Source organism: Mustela nigripes, chromosome 2 (genome assembly GCF_022355385.1).
Source record: "Mustela nigripes isolate SB6536 chromosome 2, MUSNIG.SB6536, whole genome shotgun sequence".
Classification (NCBI taxonomy): Eukaryota; Metazoa; Chordata; class Mammalia; order Carnivora; family Mustelidae; genus Mustela; species Mustela nigripes.
Window position 1 is genome coordinate 210,801,695 of NC_081558.1, and position 18,855 is coordinate 210,820,549.

An 18,855-nucleotide genomic window follows, 5' to 3' on the forward strand; every position below is an offset into this window, starting at 1 on the left:
GAGGCGGGGCGTCGCGGGCAGTCCCGCCCCTCGGGAGGCGGGGCCTGCGGCGCGCGGGAAGAAGCGCAAGCGGTGGCGGGAGCCGGCGGAGCGGTGGACTGACCGTGTTCCTGCAGGTACTGCTTCCCCGGCGCTGGCTCCCGCGTCCCCACTGTCTCCCTGCAGGGCGGGACGGAGGCGCAAGGATCTCGCTGAGGCCGGGCCGCGGGGTCCCGGCATAGCCCCGGAATGGCGTGCATTCGGGCGGCCGGTCCCCGCGCCGACCCCGTGCGGCCTCCTCCCGGCCGGGCCTGGTTTCGGCTTTCCGGCCGAGCGCCCCGTCCCTTGCGGCCTGGGAACGGGGGCGGGTCCCCTCTGGCCCCCTGGCCTTGGTTCACTCCTTCGGGCGACCCCGTCCTCCTGGTGGCCCCGCCTCTGGGAGGTGGTTATCCCCCCTCCCGCGCGGCCCCCTTTCCCAGTAGGTCCCCTCCCCCAGGCGGCCTCCCCCGGGCGGCCCCTGGCCCCGGGACAGCCGCTCGCCCGAGCTACCCCGGCCCCCGGCTCTCCGGGAGCGCCCCCCAACCCCCACTAAGCGGGGGCGGTCGCGCAGCGGGGCCCGGCCCCTTGATTTCCTCTGCCCATTTTGCTTTTCCGGACACAGCCGTGAAAGAAGCCCAGCGGCCTCGGCTCAGGGAAGCATTTTAGGGGCACTTGCAGGGTGTTTCGAGAGAGGTCAGCATGGACATCCTTTCCCGGTACAGCGTGCATCTTTCAGGAGCAGGACTCCTGGCTCCTGATGAGCGTTCAGGACACCTTGCCTGCTCTGATACTCAGTTCATTACCAACGATTTTCAGCTTTCCTCTGTCTTTGGGAAAAGAGCGGCGCCGGAGGAATTTGTTTTGCTCCTTCAAGACTCTGGAGGATGAAAGTCATTACTTGCGAAATAGCCTGGCACAACAAGGAGCCGGTGTACAGCCTGGACTTCCAGCCCGGCGCGGCGGGCAGGATCCACAGACTGGCGTCGGCGGGCGTGGACACCGCGGGCAGGGTAAGGGGGGGGGGGGGGCGCAGAGACGGGCTGCGGGGGCGCAGAGACGGGCTGCGGGGCCGCAGAGACGGGCTGCGGGGGCCGCCTTCTCCAGTCTTTCCTGGAATACCAGTGTCCGCACACTCAGACTGTTGGGTCATCTAGCCCCGAGACAGAGCTTCTCAGGGCCTTGACTGAACCAGAAAAGTAAAAGAAAGCTTTGCTCCTGGGGTGTGTTTCCTACTTTGATCGGCTCCATGCTCCTTATTTTAAAATAAGCCAGTTTCTGTTGGGGAGCAGTTTGCCCTAGAAAGAGGTAGGAGGGAGGGCCGCAGGCAATGGGACTGTTAGTTTGTTTCAGAAAGAAGTTCATTGGATGTATCAAGAGAAAAACCATTTTCTTCCTGATAATTAGCCTAGTCTTGTGTTTAGGAAGCACAGTATGGTAGGTGCTCGTTTGTATGTTTCCCTGAACAAATGTGTTGGTTACCGTCAGATCTGGAAGGTGGCGAAAGGACCCGATGGAAAGGCCATTGTTGAATTTTTGTCCAACCTCACTCGCCATACCAAAGCGGTCAATGTTGTGCGGTTTTCTCCAAATGGGGAAATTTTAGCATCAGGAGGAGACGGTGAGTATGAGTATTATCCTTCAAAATTCCTTAGAAACCAGATACCTTTGTGTCTCATGTTCGTGAGCTCTGAGCTAGGGATGCTTTTCAATTTTAGAGGTCACTTGACCTCTCAATCCGTCATTTAGATAGTTTATAAAAAACCTTCTGAGGAGCATGAGAGGATGGGGGATAGCAAGCTTAACCTGAGAAGAATTGGTTGTAAATGCACCCCTCCCCCCAGCGATACCCCCTCACCCCTTTCCATTGGTAGAGACGAGTAGGAAGGCGCTTACCCATTTACCACGTTCCAGTGCAGCTGTCCCGGCCTTGTTTGATTGCTGGTTTAGTATCCGAGTGATCACATTCTCTCCCACGTCGCTTATAATTAGTTAATTCACTTGGGGGAGTAGTGTCTGAATGGCCCTCTAAATTATGTTTGCTTGGTGAAAGCAGATTGATTCCTATTTTCTGCTTGTACTTAAATAGCGTAAAACTGCTACAAAAAAAGTAAATCTCTTTACCATGCTTTGACACCAGAAGAGTCTAGGAGTTACTAGGAAATATAAAACACATTGCAGGTTTTATTTGCCGAAGGAGCAAAGAGATCGGGTGAAGTTCAGTGCCATGATGTCCAGGGCGTGTGTGCGCAGAGGGAAAGGTGGAAAGTAGGGAGCGCCCCCGGGGGGCGCCCCCTCTCAGGCCGTCTGCTGAGAGGTTGCACAGGGCAGCCCTTGTTTTGCCCAGTCCTTTCGCCTTGGAGGCCCAGAAGCCTGCTGTTGGCAGTAGAGAGTGTCCACCTGCCAATGTCAAGGCCGATCTCGCCCTCCGGCTCCCAGAATTCCTCACTTGTGCCCATACTGCCGGCTCAGTGACTGGCACTCAGAGGGAAGGCGAGTGGTGCTCAGATTTGTGTGGTGAGTTGGGGGCAGAGCTCAGGGAGTCAGAGCACCCAGACAATGGATGACCTCGCGCTGAGGTATCTGATGCTCTTATGAGTAGCTAATGTGTCCACTTGTCCCCGCGGGGTAGGCATTGTGTTCTAAGTGTTTTCTGCGTATTAACTCATTTAATCCTGGAGACAGCCCTAGGAGGTAGGTATGCTGTTACCCCATTTTGCAGGTGAGGTAACTGAGGAGTCAGGACGCTAAGTCTGCTGAAGCTTACGCAGCTGGGAGCAATTTGCCGATCCTTGCTTGGTGGTTCTTTGTTTTTCATTATTCGGCCATTCCTAGGCAGTGCCTTAGGATTTGTTAACCTAGTCGGCTGCTTTGCAGTGTTTTCCTGGCCTGGGGACCCTTCTGTTGCACATGACGTTGGATAGCTCTGACCTGGTAGGAGTTTGATTTTGGAGTTTTAGATCAGAAGACAAACCTGTTTTTCCTATCCAGAGTCTTAGAAGGCGCTCGCGGTGACTGTAGTAGCTATTGAACAACATAAATAAGGTTTAATGTCCTGAAAGCCCCGCACTGAAGGAGCATGCCTGAAGCGTGGCTTGTCTTACCTGAATCGCTCGCTGCACAGATGCTGTCATTCTGCTGTGGAAGGTGAACGACAACAAGGAGCCGGAGCAGCTCGCCTTTCAGGACGAGGACGAGGCTCAGCTGAATAAGGAGAACTGGACTGTCGTGAAAACCCTCCGGTAACTGGGGTGTGGGGGCGCCCACCGGAGTGGTTTACCCAACTGCTCCGAATGCATTTAGCTCACATGCATTTTTTTTTTTTTTTAATTAAAAAATTTTTTTTTCTTAAGTGGGCTCTGTGCCCATCGTGAGGCTTGAACTCACAACTCTGGGATCAAGAGTTCCATGCTTTTTTTTTTTTTTTTTTTTTTTTTTTTTTAAAGATTTGATTTATTTATTTGACAGAGCAAGATCACAAGTAGGCAGAGAGGCAGGCAGAGAGAGAGGAAGGGAAGCAGGCTCCCTGCTGAGCAGAGAGCCCGATGCGGGACTCGATCCCAGGACCCTGAGATCGTGACCTGAGCTGAAGGCAGCGGCTTAACCCACTGAGCCACCCAGGCGCCCAAGAGTTGCATGCTTGACTGAGCCGTCAGGTGCCCAGCATTTTGACTTAGAAACATGATTAAAATGGATCTTTCTTTCTTTCTTTCTTACAAGAGGGTTGACAGGGAGAGGGCAGAGGAAGAGAGAATTTCAAGCAGGCTCCACAATGGCCGTGGAGCCAGCGCGGAGCCCCATCTCACAACCCTGAGATCGTGACCTAAGCCCAAACCAAGAGTTGGACGCTTCACTGACTGGGTCACTCAGGCCCCCCCACATGGGCTTTATTTCTGCTCTAAAATATTCATTAGTCAGACTGAACCAGTTACAAAGCTGTAACTACCCCTGAAGATAGCAGACCCTAGCTGCAGCTGATCTAGTTCCAGTGGAGATTTCTAAAATCCTAATGCATGGTCTGTGAGTGTGCCTGTAAGTTTTTTTTTTTTTTTTTTAATTTTATTTATTTATCAGAGAGAGAGGGGGGGAGAGAGCAAGCACAGGCAGACAGAATGGCAGGCAGAGGCAGAGGGAGAAGCAGGCTCCCTGCTGAGCAAGGAGCCCGATGTGGGACTCGATCCCAGGACGCTGGGATCATGACCTGAGCCGAAGGCAGCTGCTTAACCAACTGAGCCACCCAGGCGTCCCATGCCTGTAAGTTTTTGATGGTCTGTCTCTCATTGAGATTTGCTTTTTCCCTTCCTTTTCCTCTTTGGACTCCAGGGGCCACTTAGAAGATGTGTACGATATCTGCTGGGCAGCCGACGGGAATTTGATGGCTTCTGCCTCTGTGGATAACACGGCCATCATATGGGACGTCGGTAAAGGTAGCGGACGCGTTTCTGTTATTGTCAGGGGAAGGAATCTTGTAAGTGGCTAAAAGGTCTAATCTGCTTTATCTGTTTTTATTATTATTATTTTTTAAAGATTTTATTTGAGAGAGAGAAGGCATGGAGGCAGAGGCAGACAGAGAAGCAGACTCCCTGCTGAGCTGTGAGTCCAGTGTAGGGTTTGATCCCAGGACCCCAGGATCGAGATCTGAGCCCAAGGCAAACACTTAACCGACTGAGCCACCCTGGCGCCCATAACCTGCTTGATCTTAAAGGCAAGAGTAGAGTTTCTGAGTGAACTAAAATGGGTGGCTGGCTCAGCAGGATGGGCGCCTGTGTCATGGACCCAACTTAGTTTCAGGGTCCCCGTCCAAGTGTAGGAGGCCTGGCCGTGGTGCCAGAGTGAGGTCTGTCCCACATGCGTGGGGTTATGGACATGTTGGGGGCAGGGCTCACCTTCGTGGAACTCAGGGTCTTGGGCAGTGTAGCCCGTCGTCGCCATCGATGGGCACTGAAGGCGCCATGTTGGGAAAGGTAGGACCAGGTGTCTGAGAGCGAGGACGGCCGAGGACACCTCGCTCATTGATGGAATCTGTTCTCTAGTTGGGGAGATGGTAGACGTGTGAGAAGTTACAAAATTGGCCAAAAGTGAGTTGCCAGAAGCCAGTTAGTGCCTAACACATGACCGTTTTTGCCTTCGGCAGACGGTTACTCAAACTTGATGTTTCCTTGCTGCCTTGTACTGTGCTCCCGGCTGGTGCTCCCACAGCCGCGAGCGTTGGGAGGGAGTCAGGCTGGAGAAGGCGCCCCCTGGGCCTCTGGATTATCCACTCTGTGACAGTCTGTCTGTTGGAGGCCTGCCGGCCAGCCAGACCTCTCTGTCTTGCCCCACCTCTGTTAGTTCCTGCTCAGTCTCCAACCTCGGCAATATGGACGGCCAGTGTCCCCGTCGTCTTCTCTTCTCACCAGGCCATTGATGGGGTTAATTTCAGCGTCTGTGTGGACAGTCCACCCAGCAACCCCCTGAAGCCGCTTGTAATGACCTTGGAAGTGTTTTTGTTTTTGCTTTGAATGGCCAGGGTTTGTGCCTTCCTTCTCCTTATTTATTTATTTATCTATTTATTTATTTATTTATTTGACAGAGAGAGAGATCACAAGTAGGCAGAGAAGCAGGCAGAGAGAGAGGGAGAAGCAGGCTCCCCGCTGAGCAGAGAGCCCGAGGTGGGACTCGATCCCAGGACCCTGAGATCATGACCTGAGCCGAAGGCAGCAGCTTAACCCACTGAGCCAGCCAGGCGCCCCCTTCCTCCTCCTCTTATCCGGGTAGCCCCTGCGCTCTGCTGGTTTAATCTTTCCACAGAGTCCCCTTCCCATCCCTGCTTTTTGCAGGGGCCCTCGCCTCCGGCCTGCCGTCACCTCCTAACCAGGGTACGGTGAACCCTGTGAACCTCGGTTTCGTCTTGATCGTGCACGTTACTTCCCAGCTGAGCGTTCTCTCGGCCGCATCTTGAATTCGCAGAACCTTTTCTTTCCTTGCCCGCAAGGGTTGCAGTCACATACCTCCTGTCCTCCCTGTGTTGCCATCTTGGCCAGGGACATGACCCTGTAGCATTCTCCCTTACTTATTAATAGCTCCATGTGCCTAAGCGGCCCTCCCCTCCCGCCGTGGATCTGCTCACAGTAGCTGCTCCTTCAGGAGCCGCCCCCTTGTCGTGCCCGACCCAGACAGCTGAACTTGGCTTGTCCCCTTCTTGACCCTTGCTGCTGCCCCGGCCTCTGTGTCCCATGCGGCCCGTCACTGGGTGTGTCTCTCCCCCCAATGCTGCGGGCTCCTTGGGAGTGTGGGCCGTGTGAGGTCTTCTTTGTCTCCTCAGAGGCGACACAGCGCGGGGGGCGGAGGTCGTCCGGAACCACCCGTGGGATGATGGAGTGGGATGAAGGGCGTCGTGCTTAAACTGTAGTTGACTCCGCTTGTGCGCGAGTACGTTTCCGTAATGCTGTTGTGTGCCTTTATGCAGGACAAAAGATCTCCATCTTTAATGAACATAAAAGTTACGTCCAAGGGGTAACCTGGGACCCCTTGGGTCAGTATGTTGCTACCCTGAGCTGTGACAGGTACGTTCATGTTTGGCAAGTTGTCTTCTTTGTTGACTTAAATTTTCCGCAGTGTTTTCAACCCCACTTACTCAATAATAAGGCAGAGTCAAGGTTTGCTTCATCCATCCATGTTCTTGATTTCTTATAAAGTATTTGGTTTTAATGTTCTTCTTAAACCATAACAAGACATTGGAAACTAATTAGGGTCAGTGCCTTATACATAGTGCTTAGTAACTCTTTATCGAATGGGTGAATGAATGCATAGAGAGCTTTGAATTACATATGAATTTCATGGGCAACTTTTAAAGAAAAAGTGTTTTATGTAAATATGATATGCAAGAAGGGGTACCTAATGATGGGGTTCAACGTTTCTTCTTTTCCTTTTTTAAGATTTTCTCTTTAAGTAATCCCTACACCCACCACAGGTCTCAAACTCACAGTCCCCAAGATCAAGTCATGTGCTCCACCGACTGAGCCAGCCAGACACCCCTGTTTCATTTTCTGATTATAGTTTACTGCAGTGATTTTAATGACTCCACTTAAATTAATGGAAACATAGAATATTTTGTCTTTTTTGAAAGGAGGTTTTGTTGCTATGTTTACTGGTGTCCTGCATTTAGTTGTGTTCTTGGAACAAAGAACATCCGAGGTGCTGGATATATTACTCCTTGGTCAAGATAGCCCTTTTGAGTTTTTATCCAACTACTTTTATTTGTTTTATTTATTTTCTATTTTTTAATTAACATATAGTCTATTATTAGCCCCAGGGGTACAGGTACCCAACTACTTTTAATCATAACACCTTTGATTCCAGATGGCCCAGCAATGTGGAAGAGTTAGGAGAGGCCAGGAAAAGGAAGCACTTTGATATTGTATGCGCATTTATTTTCTGATCTTGGTGTTTTCTTCATTATGGGAATAATATGGATTAGCAACAGCCAAATTTATATGCTGGTGTTTCCCTCACTCGTGCAAATCCCTGAGGGCAAGACCGTTTGAAACAAATGTCACTGTAGTCCCACAAATCGCTACTGGGCCGAGTGTCCGGAGCCTGAAGGGGACAGGCCTAAAGTACGTCTTACTTGACCACGTTGAAACATTCGATAAAAAAAGTTATGACCTAGTTCCTTACTGCATTCGTGACCGGCCTCAGGGGGTTCGCTTCCGCCACAGTGAGTTAATGTGGGACAGTGTGACGACTGGTGCTGTAGGTGGTCTTGCAGACTGACGTTGTTTAACTGGCCTTCAGTTTTGACACTGGATCGCTTCTATGCCAAACACGTCCTTCGCTAGAAGAGATCAGTCAGAATCTTCTTCTTTCTTCAGGATCCTGAGGGTATACAGCACCCAGAAGAAACGTGTGGCTTTTAATGTCTCAAAAATGCTGTCTGGAATAGGGGCGGAAGGCGAGGTACAATCTGTTCGTCCTACCTGAGCGGGGCTTCAGTTGAGGTGGGGGGTCCCGAGCTCCTCCGCGTTTTATGGCTAAACCACTGGTCTCGGGCCCCCGATGCTTGAACTGCCTTGTACTTTCTCGGATCTGGTCAAGGCTCAGTTAGGCCACTGGGCTGGACTGCATGGAACTGGGGACATCCGGGGGCCGGGGGAGAGCTGCCGATGATTGACAGAGGTGTTCAGCCCTGGCTCAGTGTGGAGTCACCTGGAAGCATTAAGAAATAATGGGTGCCCGTCCCCTTCCCCCAGATGTGATTCGCTTGGCTTGAGGTTGGCAGGTCCCCTATGGGATCCTGAGGTGTATTGAGGGTCAAGAGCTCTTGACCTAGGGGGACCCTGAACTATGCACTATGCAACAGGAAGGCAGGGGTGTCGAGTGTCTGTCCGGTAGGGGGGGCCATATGCCGTCCTGGCCGGTATGGAGAGAGTGTTGCTGGGGGACAGTGGTCCTGTGAGCCAGTGGTCCTGGAGGAATAAGGCTACAGACGCAGGCACTTCAGGCAAAAGGAAGGAGGTTGGTCACTGGAACAAAACAGGGACGTGGTATGAATCCTGTCCTCAGGCAGCCGACCACGGCCGGATGGGCCATGACTGGTGACACAGCAGAGCTCCCCTACCGTGAGGAGGGACATGCTGGGTCTTTGGGTCCTGGAGACCCAAACGCTTAGTGTTTATCAAGTGTCAGTGAGTCCGAGCGAAAACCGACCCACAGGTGTTCGAGACACATTCGGAAAGATAGGTTACCAGTGTAGCGGCTGGCGATTTTCTCCATACGAAGTGTTCATTAAGTTGGAAATTCTGAGTGGGCACACAGAACAGAGGGCCCCTGGTTGTCGTCTTGCATTCCTCCCTCCCCTGTCTCATTCTCCAAACCACTGCTGACCGTGTGCTGTGTTCTCAGAGAGGCTTTTAAAACAACAACTGTAGAGCTGCACGCATGCGCGCGCGCATGCACGCCCGCTCATATACGCACATGTAGACCCATGTACACACACAGATTTCCTTTATTTTTTAAGATTTTATTTATTTGAGGGGGGAGGGGCAGACAGAGGGGGGAAGCAGGCTCCCTGCTGAACAGAGAGCCCCACGCAGGATTCGATCCCAGGACTCTGAGATCGTGACCTGAGCTGAAGGCAGATACTTAACCGGCTGAGCCATCCAGGCGCCCCGACACACACAGCTCTCCTTAATGCAAATGCGTGGTTAGTGTTCACGAGACCCTTGCAGTTTGTTTTTTTATTTTTTTAAGATTTATTTATTTTAGAGAGAGAGAGAGTGGGGGTGGGGGCAGAGGGAGAGAATCTCAAACAGACTTGCTGCTTACTGCGAAGCCTGATGATGGGGCTCGATCCCCGACCCCTGAGATCATGATTTGAGCCAAAATCAAAAGTTGGACACTTAACTGACTGAGCCACCCAGGGGCCCCTACTCCTGTAGTCTTGAGTGGTTATTTGATTTGTAATATATTTCATATTTTATTATGTGACTAATAAATGATACTATATAAAATTAAGAAAAAGAAAAACCACCTGATAAGCCTTTTTTGTGAATGTAAGACTTGGATTAGTGTTTCAACTTGTGTGCCACAGGCGAGAAGTTACCGGATGTTTCATGATGACAGCATGAAGTCATTCTTTCGTCGACTGAGTTTTACTCCTGATGGATCTTTGCTCCTCACACCAGGTGGGTTTCACAAGCTTTTTTTTGGTTTGTTTTTAAAGATTTTATTTAGCTATTTAGAGAGAGCATGAGTGGGGGAAAGGGCAGAGGGAGAGAGAGAATCCCAAGCAGACTCTGCCTTGAGTATGGAGCCTGTCACAGGCTCAATGTCGTGATCCTGAGATCATCATCTGAACCAAAGTCAAGAGTCGGACACTTAACCGACTGAGCCACAGGTGCCCCAAGAACAGTTTTAGAAGTATGAAAAATAATAGTACTTGAGCAGGTGTTTGCCTGAGTGAAGTCCCGCATTGGGCTCCCTGCTCAGCGGGAAGCCTGCTTCTCCCTCTCCCACTCCCCCTGCTTGTGTTCCCTCTCCCTGTGTCTCTCTCTGTCAATTAAATAAAATCTTAAAAGAAATAAAAGGTGAACATGTAGGAGAACATCCTAGGAATCGGGACGGTTTTGATGGCACTTGGACTGGGCAACCTTTGTACAGCAAAGACCCTGTAAGCAAATCAGTCGACAAATAACAGAACTGGAAAATTCTGTTTACAGTCAGGAAAGAGCTTATGTACATCACATACAGTGGCTCTTTCAAATTGAGAAAAAAGAAAAACCCAAAAGAAAGAAAATGAGTGAAAGATACAAAAAGGAAAATTTATGCATTCAGCATACACGGGATAATGTTCAGACGCTCAGTGACAGAAAAACAGAAATTAAAGTGACACACAGCTAGGTATCTCTTTATTATTTTCACACTAGAAAAAAGTGAAAATACCTGCTGCTAATGGGCAAGCAGAACGTGGGTATTGCTGGTGGGACTGTGAATGGTCACAGCCCTTTCAGGAAACAGTCTGGTCACCATCACATGCGTGTCCTCGTCAGCCCGTCTGCCCCTCATCTTAGCCTCAGTCTGCAAGAACTGAAACCTAGTATGACAGAGTCTATTTTCGACCGTGTCTGTTGTTTCTATCTCTGGACCAACTGTCCTGATTAACGAGACGGGTGAATGAGCTACGGTGTTCTCACCACCGTGCATGTCAGGCAGCTAGTAAAAAGGTGCCTGACCCCGGGTTCGTGCTGGCGAGTGGTCGGCGGAGCAGAGCAGCGGCAGGTTAGGAGGAGACAAGACCCCGATTCTGTGAGCTGCACTGAAAACCCCAGTGGGGGAAGAGAAAGACAGTTGAGTCGTAACTGGTGGTCGTGGTTGCGCGAGCGTGGAGGGAAGGCGGAAAAGCTCCACGGCTGGTTCAGATGGGCTGGGCGGGGAGGGCGGGACCAGGGCTGGCAGGGCCTCTGCCTGCACCGTGGGGATGGAGTGGTCGCAGGCGAGATGTCTTGTGTGTGGGTATCAAGAAAGAGGTGTCCAAGGGCAGCTGTGGTCAGCGGTCCTCGCTGCCTGGGGCTGCCCTTGTCTTAAGGACATCCTGGGGTGCGTGTGGAGGAGCTCCAGCGTGGGCTGTCCCCAGAGCAGGGTCAGCTGCTGCAGGGGGCCGAGGCTGTAGCAGAGGCCTGGGTCCCCCGGCAGCCTCCTGGCCCCCCCAGGCAGGTGGGAAGGAGCAGAGCAGACACAGGCCGCCAGGCTCAAACCCGGGGACAGAGCTGGGGGATCTCGAGAGAGCGCTTCTCCGGGAGGAAGTGGCCGGTCTCCCTGCGGGACATCTTCATAGCCAGGGGCCCCTGCTCTGCTCTTCCTGCCCAGGCCTGAAGCCACCCTGGCTGGGTGGGCCGCTCACGGAAGGGGACAGGCGGGTAGAGCCTGGAGTAAGCGCCAAGCCCAGACTGGGACTGTTCGTATTTGTCCTCAGTCACAGAAGCATTGTCCGGGGCAGACAGCTTAGCTGGGGCAAATATTTCACAAGCCAGGGATGGATGCTCCCGAGTTTCTGTGCTTCGGTCTTATAAAACCTCGCCTCTTCTCCCTCCCTGCTTCCCCAGCTGGATGTGTGGAGTCTGGCGAAAACGTAACAAATACGACTTATGTTTTCTCCAGGAAAAATCTTAAAAGGTATGTAGTTGAAGATATTGTTGACCTGTTGACCCTTTCTTTTTGCTCCTGGCGAGTAATGGTGCCCTTTCTAAAAAGGTCATGACCCACTTTCCAGGCCTATCGCGCATCTTCCGTGTCCTGGCAAAGCGACGCTTGCTGTCCGCTGCTGTCCCGTCTACTTTGAGCTGAGGCCTGTGGCGGAACAAGGTATGCTAGAGGCACAGCGGTAGTGTTATGGGTCGTGATTTTTTTTTTTCTTAAAGATTTTATTTATTTATTTGACAGCGAGGAGGGAACACAAGCGGCGGGAGTGGGAGAGGGAGAAGCAGGCTTCCCGTTGAGCAGGGAGCCCGATGCGGGGCTCGATCCCAGGACCCTGGGATCATGACCTGAGCTGAAGGCAGACGCTTAACGACTGAGCCACGCAGGTGCCCTGTGATTTGGCTTTATCTTGTGGGGAAACGTACGTGGGTTTGATTCAGTCTGGTTACTCGGGAGGACTGGAGCAAAGCCCAGTGTTCTCAGAATGTGTGTCTGTTTTTTGCATCGTCCCGAATACACTTTCTTCACTTAAACATTAAAGGAAGAAGAGTACTCGTATTTTTCTGCTGAAGCAGTCGAATGTCGTTCATCCATTTCCTATGCAGTGAAATTATGTTTGAACTGGATTTTTGTGGTTTTTTTTTAAGTTTTTTTCCCCTCCATGTACACATAGAAATCTTGTTCGTGGCTTTAACCAGTCAGATCACAATGGGCCTTGGTGGGGTTATCCGCAGGTTTCTCATGCTGGGGGTTCCTTGAGCTCTTAGATCTTTGGGTTTATAGTTTTCACCAAGTTTGAGGAATTTCAACCACGTTTTTCTGTCCTGCCCTGTCCTCCCCACTGGGTCCATCTACACGTGTGTTAGGTCAGACTGCCTGGGGGTCAGGCTGCCTGTTTTTCTCCCTCTCGGCGTCACTGTTTTCTGTGTCACAAACCCCACGTCTCCACTTAGCGTGCTCCATCTTTCCTCTTGCTTCTCGAACACGCAGAATACGGTGTCCGTAGTGACTCTAGTGACTCTCAGTGTCTTTGCGTACAGAGGATCGGCTTTGATTTCCCCCTTCGTTGTGGGTCATATTTTCTTCTTTGCGGGCCTGGTAATTCTCTATTAGACGCCAGACATTGTGAACTGTACCTTCGTGGATGCCGGATGTATTTTTACAAATATTCTTGAGCTTTATTCTGGGATGCGGTGAAGTTACTTGGAAACATTGAGCTACTTCTCTTCGTTAGACCAGACCCCAGTGGCCTTTGGTCTACAGCTAATTGCCCCACGACTGGCCTGACGTGTGCTCACCAGAGCCCCATGAGCTAGGTTTTCCACCCTGGCTGGAGGGGGCTCCGGGAATGGCTTTCCTGTGGTTCTTGCTCGGTCCTGGGGTGGTTTCCTCACATGCTCACGCCCATCCGTGCTTGGCTGGAGACAGAGAAGGCCCCTTCGAGCCGGCCGCCCCGGTCTCCCGCTCCCAGCTCCCACCTGTCGGCTCAGGCTGGCTGCTGTGGGCTGCTTCTCTCTACCTTTTCTGGGACCAGAAGCTCCAGGTGGTAAACTGAGGCAGATGGAGGTCTTCCTCTTCACTTCCCGTCCCTCAGGGATCAGTGTCCTTCAGTGCCTGGCGGTTGAGGTCTGGAAGGCGGTCATGTGGTGTAATCTGCCTGGTGTTGGTTGCTCCAGGTTGGGGGTAAATCAGGTCCCTGTTCCCGGCCAGAAGCGGCTGTTTTTAACTCTTCGATTCTTGATGTGAATGCGTGTAACCAACTGAAGGACCATTCACAGAATGTTTCTCGGTGACCCTTATTTTTCCTTCTCCAAAAGCGGGCCCTCAGCCTGCCCTGTTTCATTCCCACATCTGGTCCTGGCCTTTCGAACCTCCTTTGGGGCCTCCGACTCTCGGGTCAGGACACGGTGTCCTCGCCGGTTCCTGTGTGGTTCTCTTCAGACCCGGGCTTCAGTGAAATGGCGCTGTTAATGTCCCTGGAGAGAGGGCTTTGGAGGAATGCGTTTGCATTTGCTCCTTGTTTCCTGTCCTTTGTCCCCAACCCCCCCACCCCCAGCAGATGGACCCTCGCAGGAGCCGGGCGTGGAGCTGGTGCGCCTGCCTTACCGCTTGGTGTTCGCTGTGGCTTCGGAGGACTCAGTGCTCCTGTACGACACCCAGCAGCCCTTCCCATTCGGCTACGTGTCTAACATACATTATCACACCCTGAGCGACGTGTCCTGGTGAGTGGCCGGCGGGGAGGGGGTGTGCGGTGTGGTGCCCTGGAGTGGACCCTGGGGTCGGGAGCATTTCAGCACTAGAGCTGGCTTTTTGGGCCCATATTTACCAATTTCTTCTTTTTAAGATTTTATTTATTTGAAGGCCACCTGGGGTGGCTCAGATAGTTGAGCATCAGCCTTTGGCTCAGGTCATGATCTCGGGGTTCTGGGATTGAGTCCCCATTCCTGGCTCAGTGGGGAGTCTGCTTCTCCCTCTCCCTCTGCTGCTCCCCCTGCTTGCTCTGTCTCTCTCTCAAATAGCATCTTTAAAAATAAAAATTTAAAATTAAGATTTGAGGAAGAGATTGTGTGCATGCACAAGCAGACGGGAAAGAGAGAGAGAATCTCCAGCAGGTTCCCAGCTGAACACAGAGCCCAATAAGGGGCACGATCCCAGGATCCCGATATCATGCCCTGAGCTGGAACCAAGAGTTAACTGACTCTTAGTTTGTTAACTTAGTTAACTGACTAAGCCACCCAGGCACCCCTACCAATACCTTTTAAAAGGAATCAACATTAAAAGGAAAGCCATTTCTACTTTGCTATAATACCATTTCCTAGTGTAAGAGTAACATCTGAATGAAGCCATTCCGATGTGTTGGGGATTCCTCTAATTCTCAGACTGAGGGGAGGCCCCGTGGGGTCCCTGGTTGTTGGGGACTTGCCAGGCCCTCCTGGCAGGAAGCCTGTACCTGCGAGCTCCTGTCCCCCAGAACCGTGGTTATCCGTGCTGTCAGTGTGCCTTCCGCTGAGGTCCTCTGCGCCCCCAGGTTCCCTGGTTTACCCCCCCACCTGCTCATGCCGGCTCCGCCGGGCCTGCCCTCCACCATCTCCTTCTTGCTCTTTATAACCTTTTTCCTTCTTTTCCTTCTTGGGTGGGGGTGGAGAAAGGTCCCTGCACCTTCCTTTGGGTGACTCTGGTGACAGTCCTGAGGTGTCGCAGTGCCTGAGAACGTTGAGCGGGGCAGGAGGGCAGGGTGGGCGTGAGGCGCACACAAACCCTCTCCTTTCACACGAAGCCTGTGAGTCCGTGAACTTGCATTTTCTAGTGATTAAAGAGAGCCTTGAGAGGGGCGCCTGGACTTTGGTACAGTTTCTAACCTTTTCTCCTGTTCGGGCAACCAAGGTCCAGTGACGGGGCCTTCCTGGCCATCTCCTCCACGGACGGCTACTGCTCCTTCGTGACGTTTGAGAAGGATGAACTGGGAATACCTTTGAAAGAGAAGCCGGTTCTAAGCGTGAGAACTCCCGACACAGCAAAGAAATCAAAAAGCCAGGGGTCTTCGCCAGGACCCAGGCTGGCCGAGGGGACCCCCACGGGCAGAATCCAAGACCCCAGCAGTCCCGGCACACCCCCGCCTCAGGTGAGACCATCTCCAGCCCCGGCCGCGCCTTCGGAGGAGAAGAAGAGCCTGCAGCCCAGCACTCAAAACCCGAGAGTGCCCCCGTCCCGGAGGGTCACGGTGAACACGCTGCAGGCCTGGAGTAAGACGACACCGCGGTAAGAGCTTCTGGCGGGGGACCAACTTGTCATGGCGGCCGAAAAACAAAATAGAAACCAGAAGGCCCCAACCTCGAAATGGGGACATCCCGTAAGGGCTTCCGATGCGGCCAGAGAGACTTCAGAACCGACCTGAGTGCCGCCCCCCTGCTTCCAGACCTCTGTCGTGTCCCCATTCCCACCTGTGAGGGGCTGCCCAGAGCCAGGTGCGCGACACACGGGCCGACTTGGCCGCAGCCCACTGCCCAGTTTTGGAACTTTCCCTAGTAGAAACCATGTCCGCTGGCCTTCCATACGCTGTGTGCATGGGTGTTCATCATACCACTGGAGTGGGACAAAATCACAGGTTCCGAGACTTTTATTTTATTTTTTTAAAAAGATTTTATTTATTTATTTGACAGGCAGAGATCACAAGTAGGCAGAGAAGCAGGCAGAGAGAGGGAGAAGCAGGCTCCCTGGTGAGCAGAGAGCCTGATGCGGGGCTTGATCCCAGGACCCTGAGACCTTGACCTGAGCCAAAGGCAGCGGCTTAACCCACTGAGCCACCCAGGCGCCTCAGGTTCTGAGACTTTTAGATGACAGTTACGGTTGGACTGTTGTCAATGTGATGATTGAACTTAGGAACGGAACACAGTCCTTAGTTACTCAATACATGGGCACATCAGCTTTTAGTGCCTTGTGTCATCTGGTCAGCTGGAAGTTTTAAATGTTTCCTTCAGGTAGTTTTGAGGTTTGTTGTCACAAATGATTCCTAGGACACTAATGAGCCTTGTGTCCCTTTACTGTGTTTTTAATCAAGGAGGATAAACTTGATACCCTTAAAGACAGATACCGCACCGCCTTCTGCACCAGCCAGTGTCATTACCAGCCCTTCCGCAGAGGACATTCAGTCAGGTGAGTGTCACTGTGACTGGTTTAATATAATTAAAGATCGAATACCTTCTTTTGTTCTCTTGGAAATGAACCACGTAGTTTAAGTCCTGAGAAAGCGGAGATGCCTCTTACCAGACCCGTCGTTCAGATGCCCTGGCCGCCTTGTCACACTCAGCAGGGCGCCCCCCTTCCCACGCAGCCACTCCCGGGAAATGAGTAGATGGCGGGTTTGGGGGGCGCTAACCTGCTGGGCTGGAGAATTCTTTGGTGTGGGGTCGTCCTCTGACTGTAGGCAGGCGGCACCCCTGGATGCCTGTACCCAGCCCCCTCCAACCCCCACCAACTTGGGACGTTCGTAAAGGTCACCAGACACTGCTCGCTGTTCCCTGAGAGGCGAGGTTGCCTCCCACTGAGAACCACTGGATCCTTCTCTTATATCTATATAGGCCCTTGCCAGGCAGTTCAGTTCTTGTCCGGGCACAAAATTTATTTTGTAAACATCACTTTTTTTCCCCCTAAGATTTAGTTATTTGAGAGAGAGCGCGAGCAAGTGTGTGGGGAGAGGGAGAGGGACCCTAAAGCAGACCCCGCCCGGAATGCGGGGCTCGATCTCAGCACCCTGGGCTCGCCGCCTGAACTGAAACCACGAGTCAGACGCTTGACCGACTGCGCCACCCGGGGGCTCTGTCCACATCAGCTCGTCATTTTAAACAAGCGTTCGCTTACTTGTCAACTTGTTGTTTGTTAACATTCCAGAGATGCCCGGAGACCCTCAGGGCAGCCCTCCGGACCTCAAGCGACCTCGACTTGGTGAGCGCGAAGGAAGTCCCCAGGGTCTGGACCCTTGATGAGACCTGCCTGGTGCTTGAGGCCTGCCAGGTCCGGGGCCCCCGTGTGCACAGCGTGGGTGGCCGGACTGGAGACACCGGAGACCCGCGGCATTAGGCGGAGCCTGACGGACACCCAGGAACTGACTTGTGTAACAGAAGGTACACAGAGACCAGTTTTCCTGCAGAACTGTTTGCTCTTGTATTCAAGATACATTTTTACCTCGGCATTGGGAACATTTTAATAGACTAAATCCTCTTTTTGATAAGTTTCTGAAGCTGGAACAGTTCACGTTATCTAGCGTGAAACCGTGAATCCTCCCTTGAAAATATGTGAAAGATGAGACACGACGCGGGCGGACTCCTCCTGACGCCGGAATGAGAAAGAGGAGAAAGGTGTTTGAGAGGGTTTATTCCGTCGAGCTGATCTTCTGTGTAGTCGATTTCTCGGAGGGAGTTTGCTAGTTTGCTTGCTGATTCTCGAGGTGGACTTGTTCTGGAAAGTTAGGAAGTGAGAATCAAGTAGGGAATCTGGGTCAGAGCTGGGATTCCGTGACCATCAGAAGGAAGCTGGTTGCTGTTCAAGCATATTTATTTCCTTGCCTTTTTTTCCCTTAGGGAGAGAACTGAGATTTCACTTTGGCTACAGCTTGTTATCCAAATAGATTGACTTTTCACATGGATTTTTCAGAGTAAAAGAACTTAGCAGTTTATGCCTCTGCCTTTGCTCCTTTGCTTTCCCCACCCGGGGGCCGTGGGTGCGTTCTCCCTTTCTGCGGGGAGTAAACCAGCGTTGTGGGCGGGGGGTGGGGGGCGCAGGGCTAGGGGGCGTGCAGGAGGCGCTGCCGATGCATCTCCTGGTCAAAATCTCAAAACGACAGACATGCCAAAACGCCCATCATTTTGGCGGAATGGCCACCGTGAGTCGTGTAGGTGGGGCTCCCCGACCCCAGATTCCTTTCCAGTCCGGGAGAGCTTGCAGGGAGCACCCACATCAGGTCTGACGGGAAGTGGCTGAGGAGCGGATCAATGTGGCCCCTTTGAACTCAGATCAGCAGCAGCAAAGGAAAGAATTGGAAAAAGGATCAATCTGGTGCTTAATCCATAACCTAGTTAAGCAGAGAAAGAGCTTGCCTCCCTTTCACGGGTACTCCCTGCACGGGGGTGGCCTAACAGGATGGGGGCACCGTCAGCGGTCTTGAAAGCTCCAGGTCATTCGGGGCCGCAGCCAAGACTGGGAAATCCTAAGGGAAAAGCTCTCCCCGGGTCTGGTCTCTTCTGGTGAAACCGTTTCCACCGACAGCTTTCTCTTGCTTATTCTCTGCGTCATCGCTGATGGGTAGCCGGAGACGTTCATGGGTGGGAGGTGCCCTCAGCTCTTCAGAGAAGAAAGATGTTACCTTTCCTGCGGCCAGAGTGAGGGGTGCTGTGGTCACCGATCCGTGGGCAGAGGCATGATCGTGGGTCCCGCGTTCTCGATGCCTGAACCTGCTTTCCTGGCCACGCTCCAGACTTGGCTGCACGTCTGTCTCTTGTGCAGCAACCATGGGGGGAGCAAGGGCACCTTCAGCCCGAAAAGTGCGTGTCTGGGCAGAACTAGTCTGTCAGCGGTCACTGAATATCAATTCCAGAATCGTCCATAAAAGCTGTTGGATCCGTGTCCCGAGCCAAAACAGTCTGCTTTCAGCCGAGCACTTACTGGGGA

General features: G+C 52.4%; 1 protein-coding gene across 2 annotated transcripts; it reads left to right on the forward strand.

The window, feature by feature from the left end:
- Positions 1 to 30: 30 nt before the first annotated feature.
- On the forward strand, positions 31 to 17,863 carry CHAF1B (chromatin assembly factor 1 subunit B). Of its 2 annotated transcripts, none has more exons than XM_059392327.1 (14): positions 31 to 116; positions 835 to 1,028; positions 1,504 to 1,636; positions 3,140 to 3,257; positions 4,339 to 4,442; positions 6,464 to 6,560; positions 7,869 to 7,953; positions 9,587 to 9,680; positions 11,598 to 11,667; positions 11,765 to 11,856; positions 13,748 to 13,913; positions 15,076 to 15,450; positions 16,250 to 16,344; positions 17,080 to 17,863. In XM_059392327.1, exons 2-14 carry the CDS (start codon positions 903 to 905, stop codon positions 17,169 to 17,171), a joined length of 1,647 nt encoding a protein of 548 aa, XP_059248310.1. In that variant the 5' UTR covers positions 31 to 116; positions 835 to 902; the 3' UTR covers positions 17,172 to 17,863. The 2 variants fall into 2 exon arrangements, with proteins under 2 accessions (XP_059248310.1, XP_059248311.1); XM_059392328.1 differs by having other exon boundaries at positions 13,751 to 13,913.
- The last annotated feature ends 992 nt before the right edge of the window (positions 17,864 to 18,855 follow it).

Bases quoted from the DNA above. Each gene is read 5' to 3' on its own strand.
- CHAF1B (XM_059392327.1), top strand. From the start codon at position 903: ATGAAAGTCATTACTTGCGAAATAGCCTGGCACAACAAGGAGCCGGTG. The intron at 3,258-4,338 runs GTAACTGGGGTG...TTTGGACTCCAG, and splicing joins ACTGTCGTGAAAACCCTCCG to GGGCCACTTAGAAGATGTGT. The intron at 7,954-9,586 runs GTACAATCTGTT...TGTGTGCCACAG, and splicing joins GAATAGGGGCGGAAGGCGAG to GCGAGAAGTTACCGGATGTT.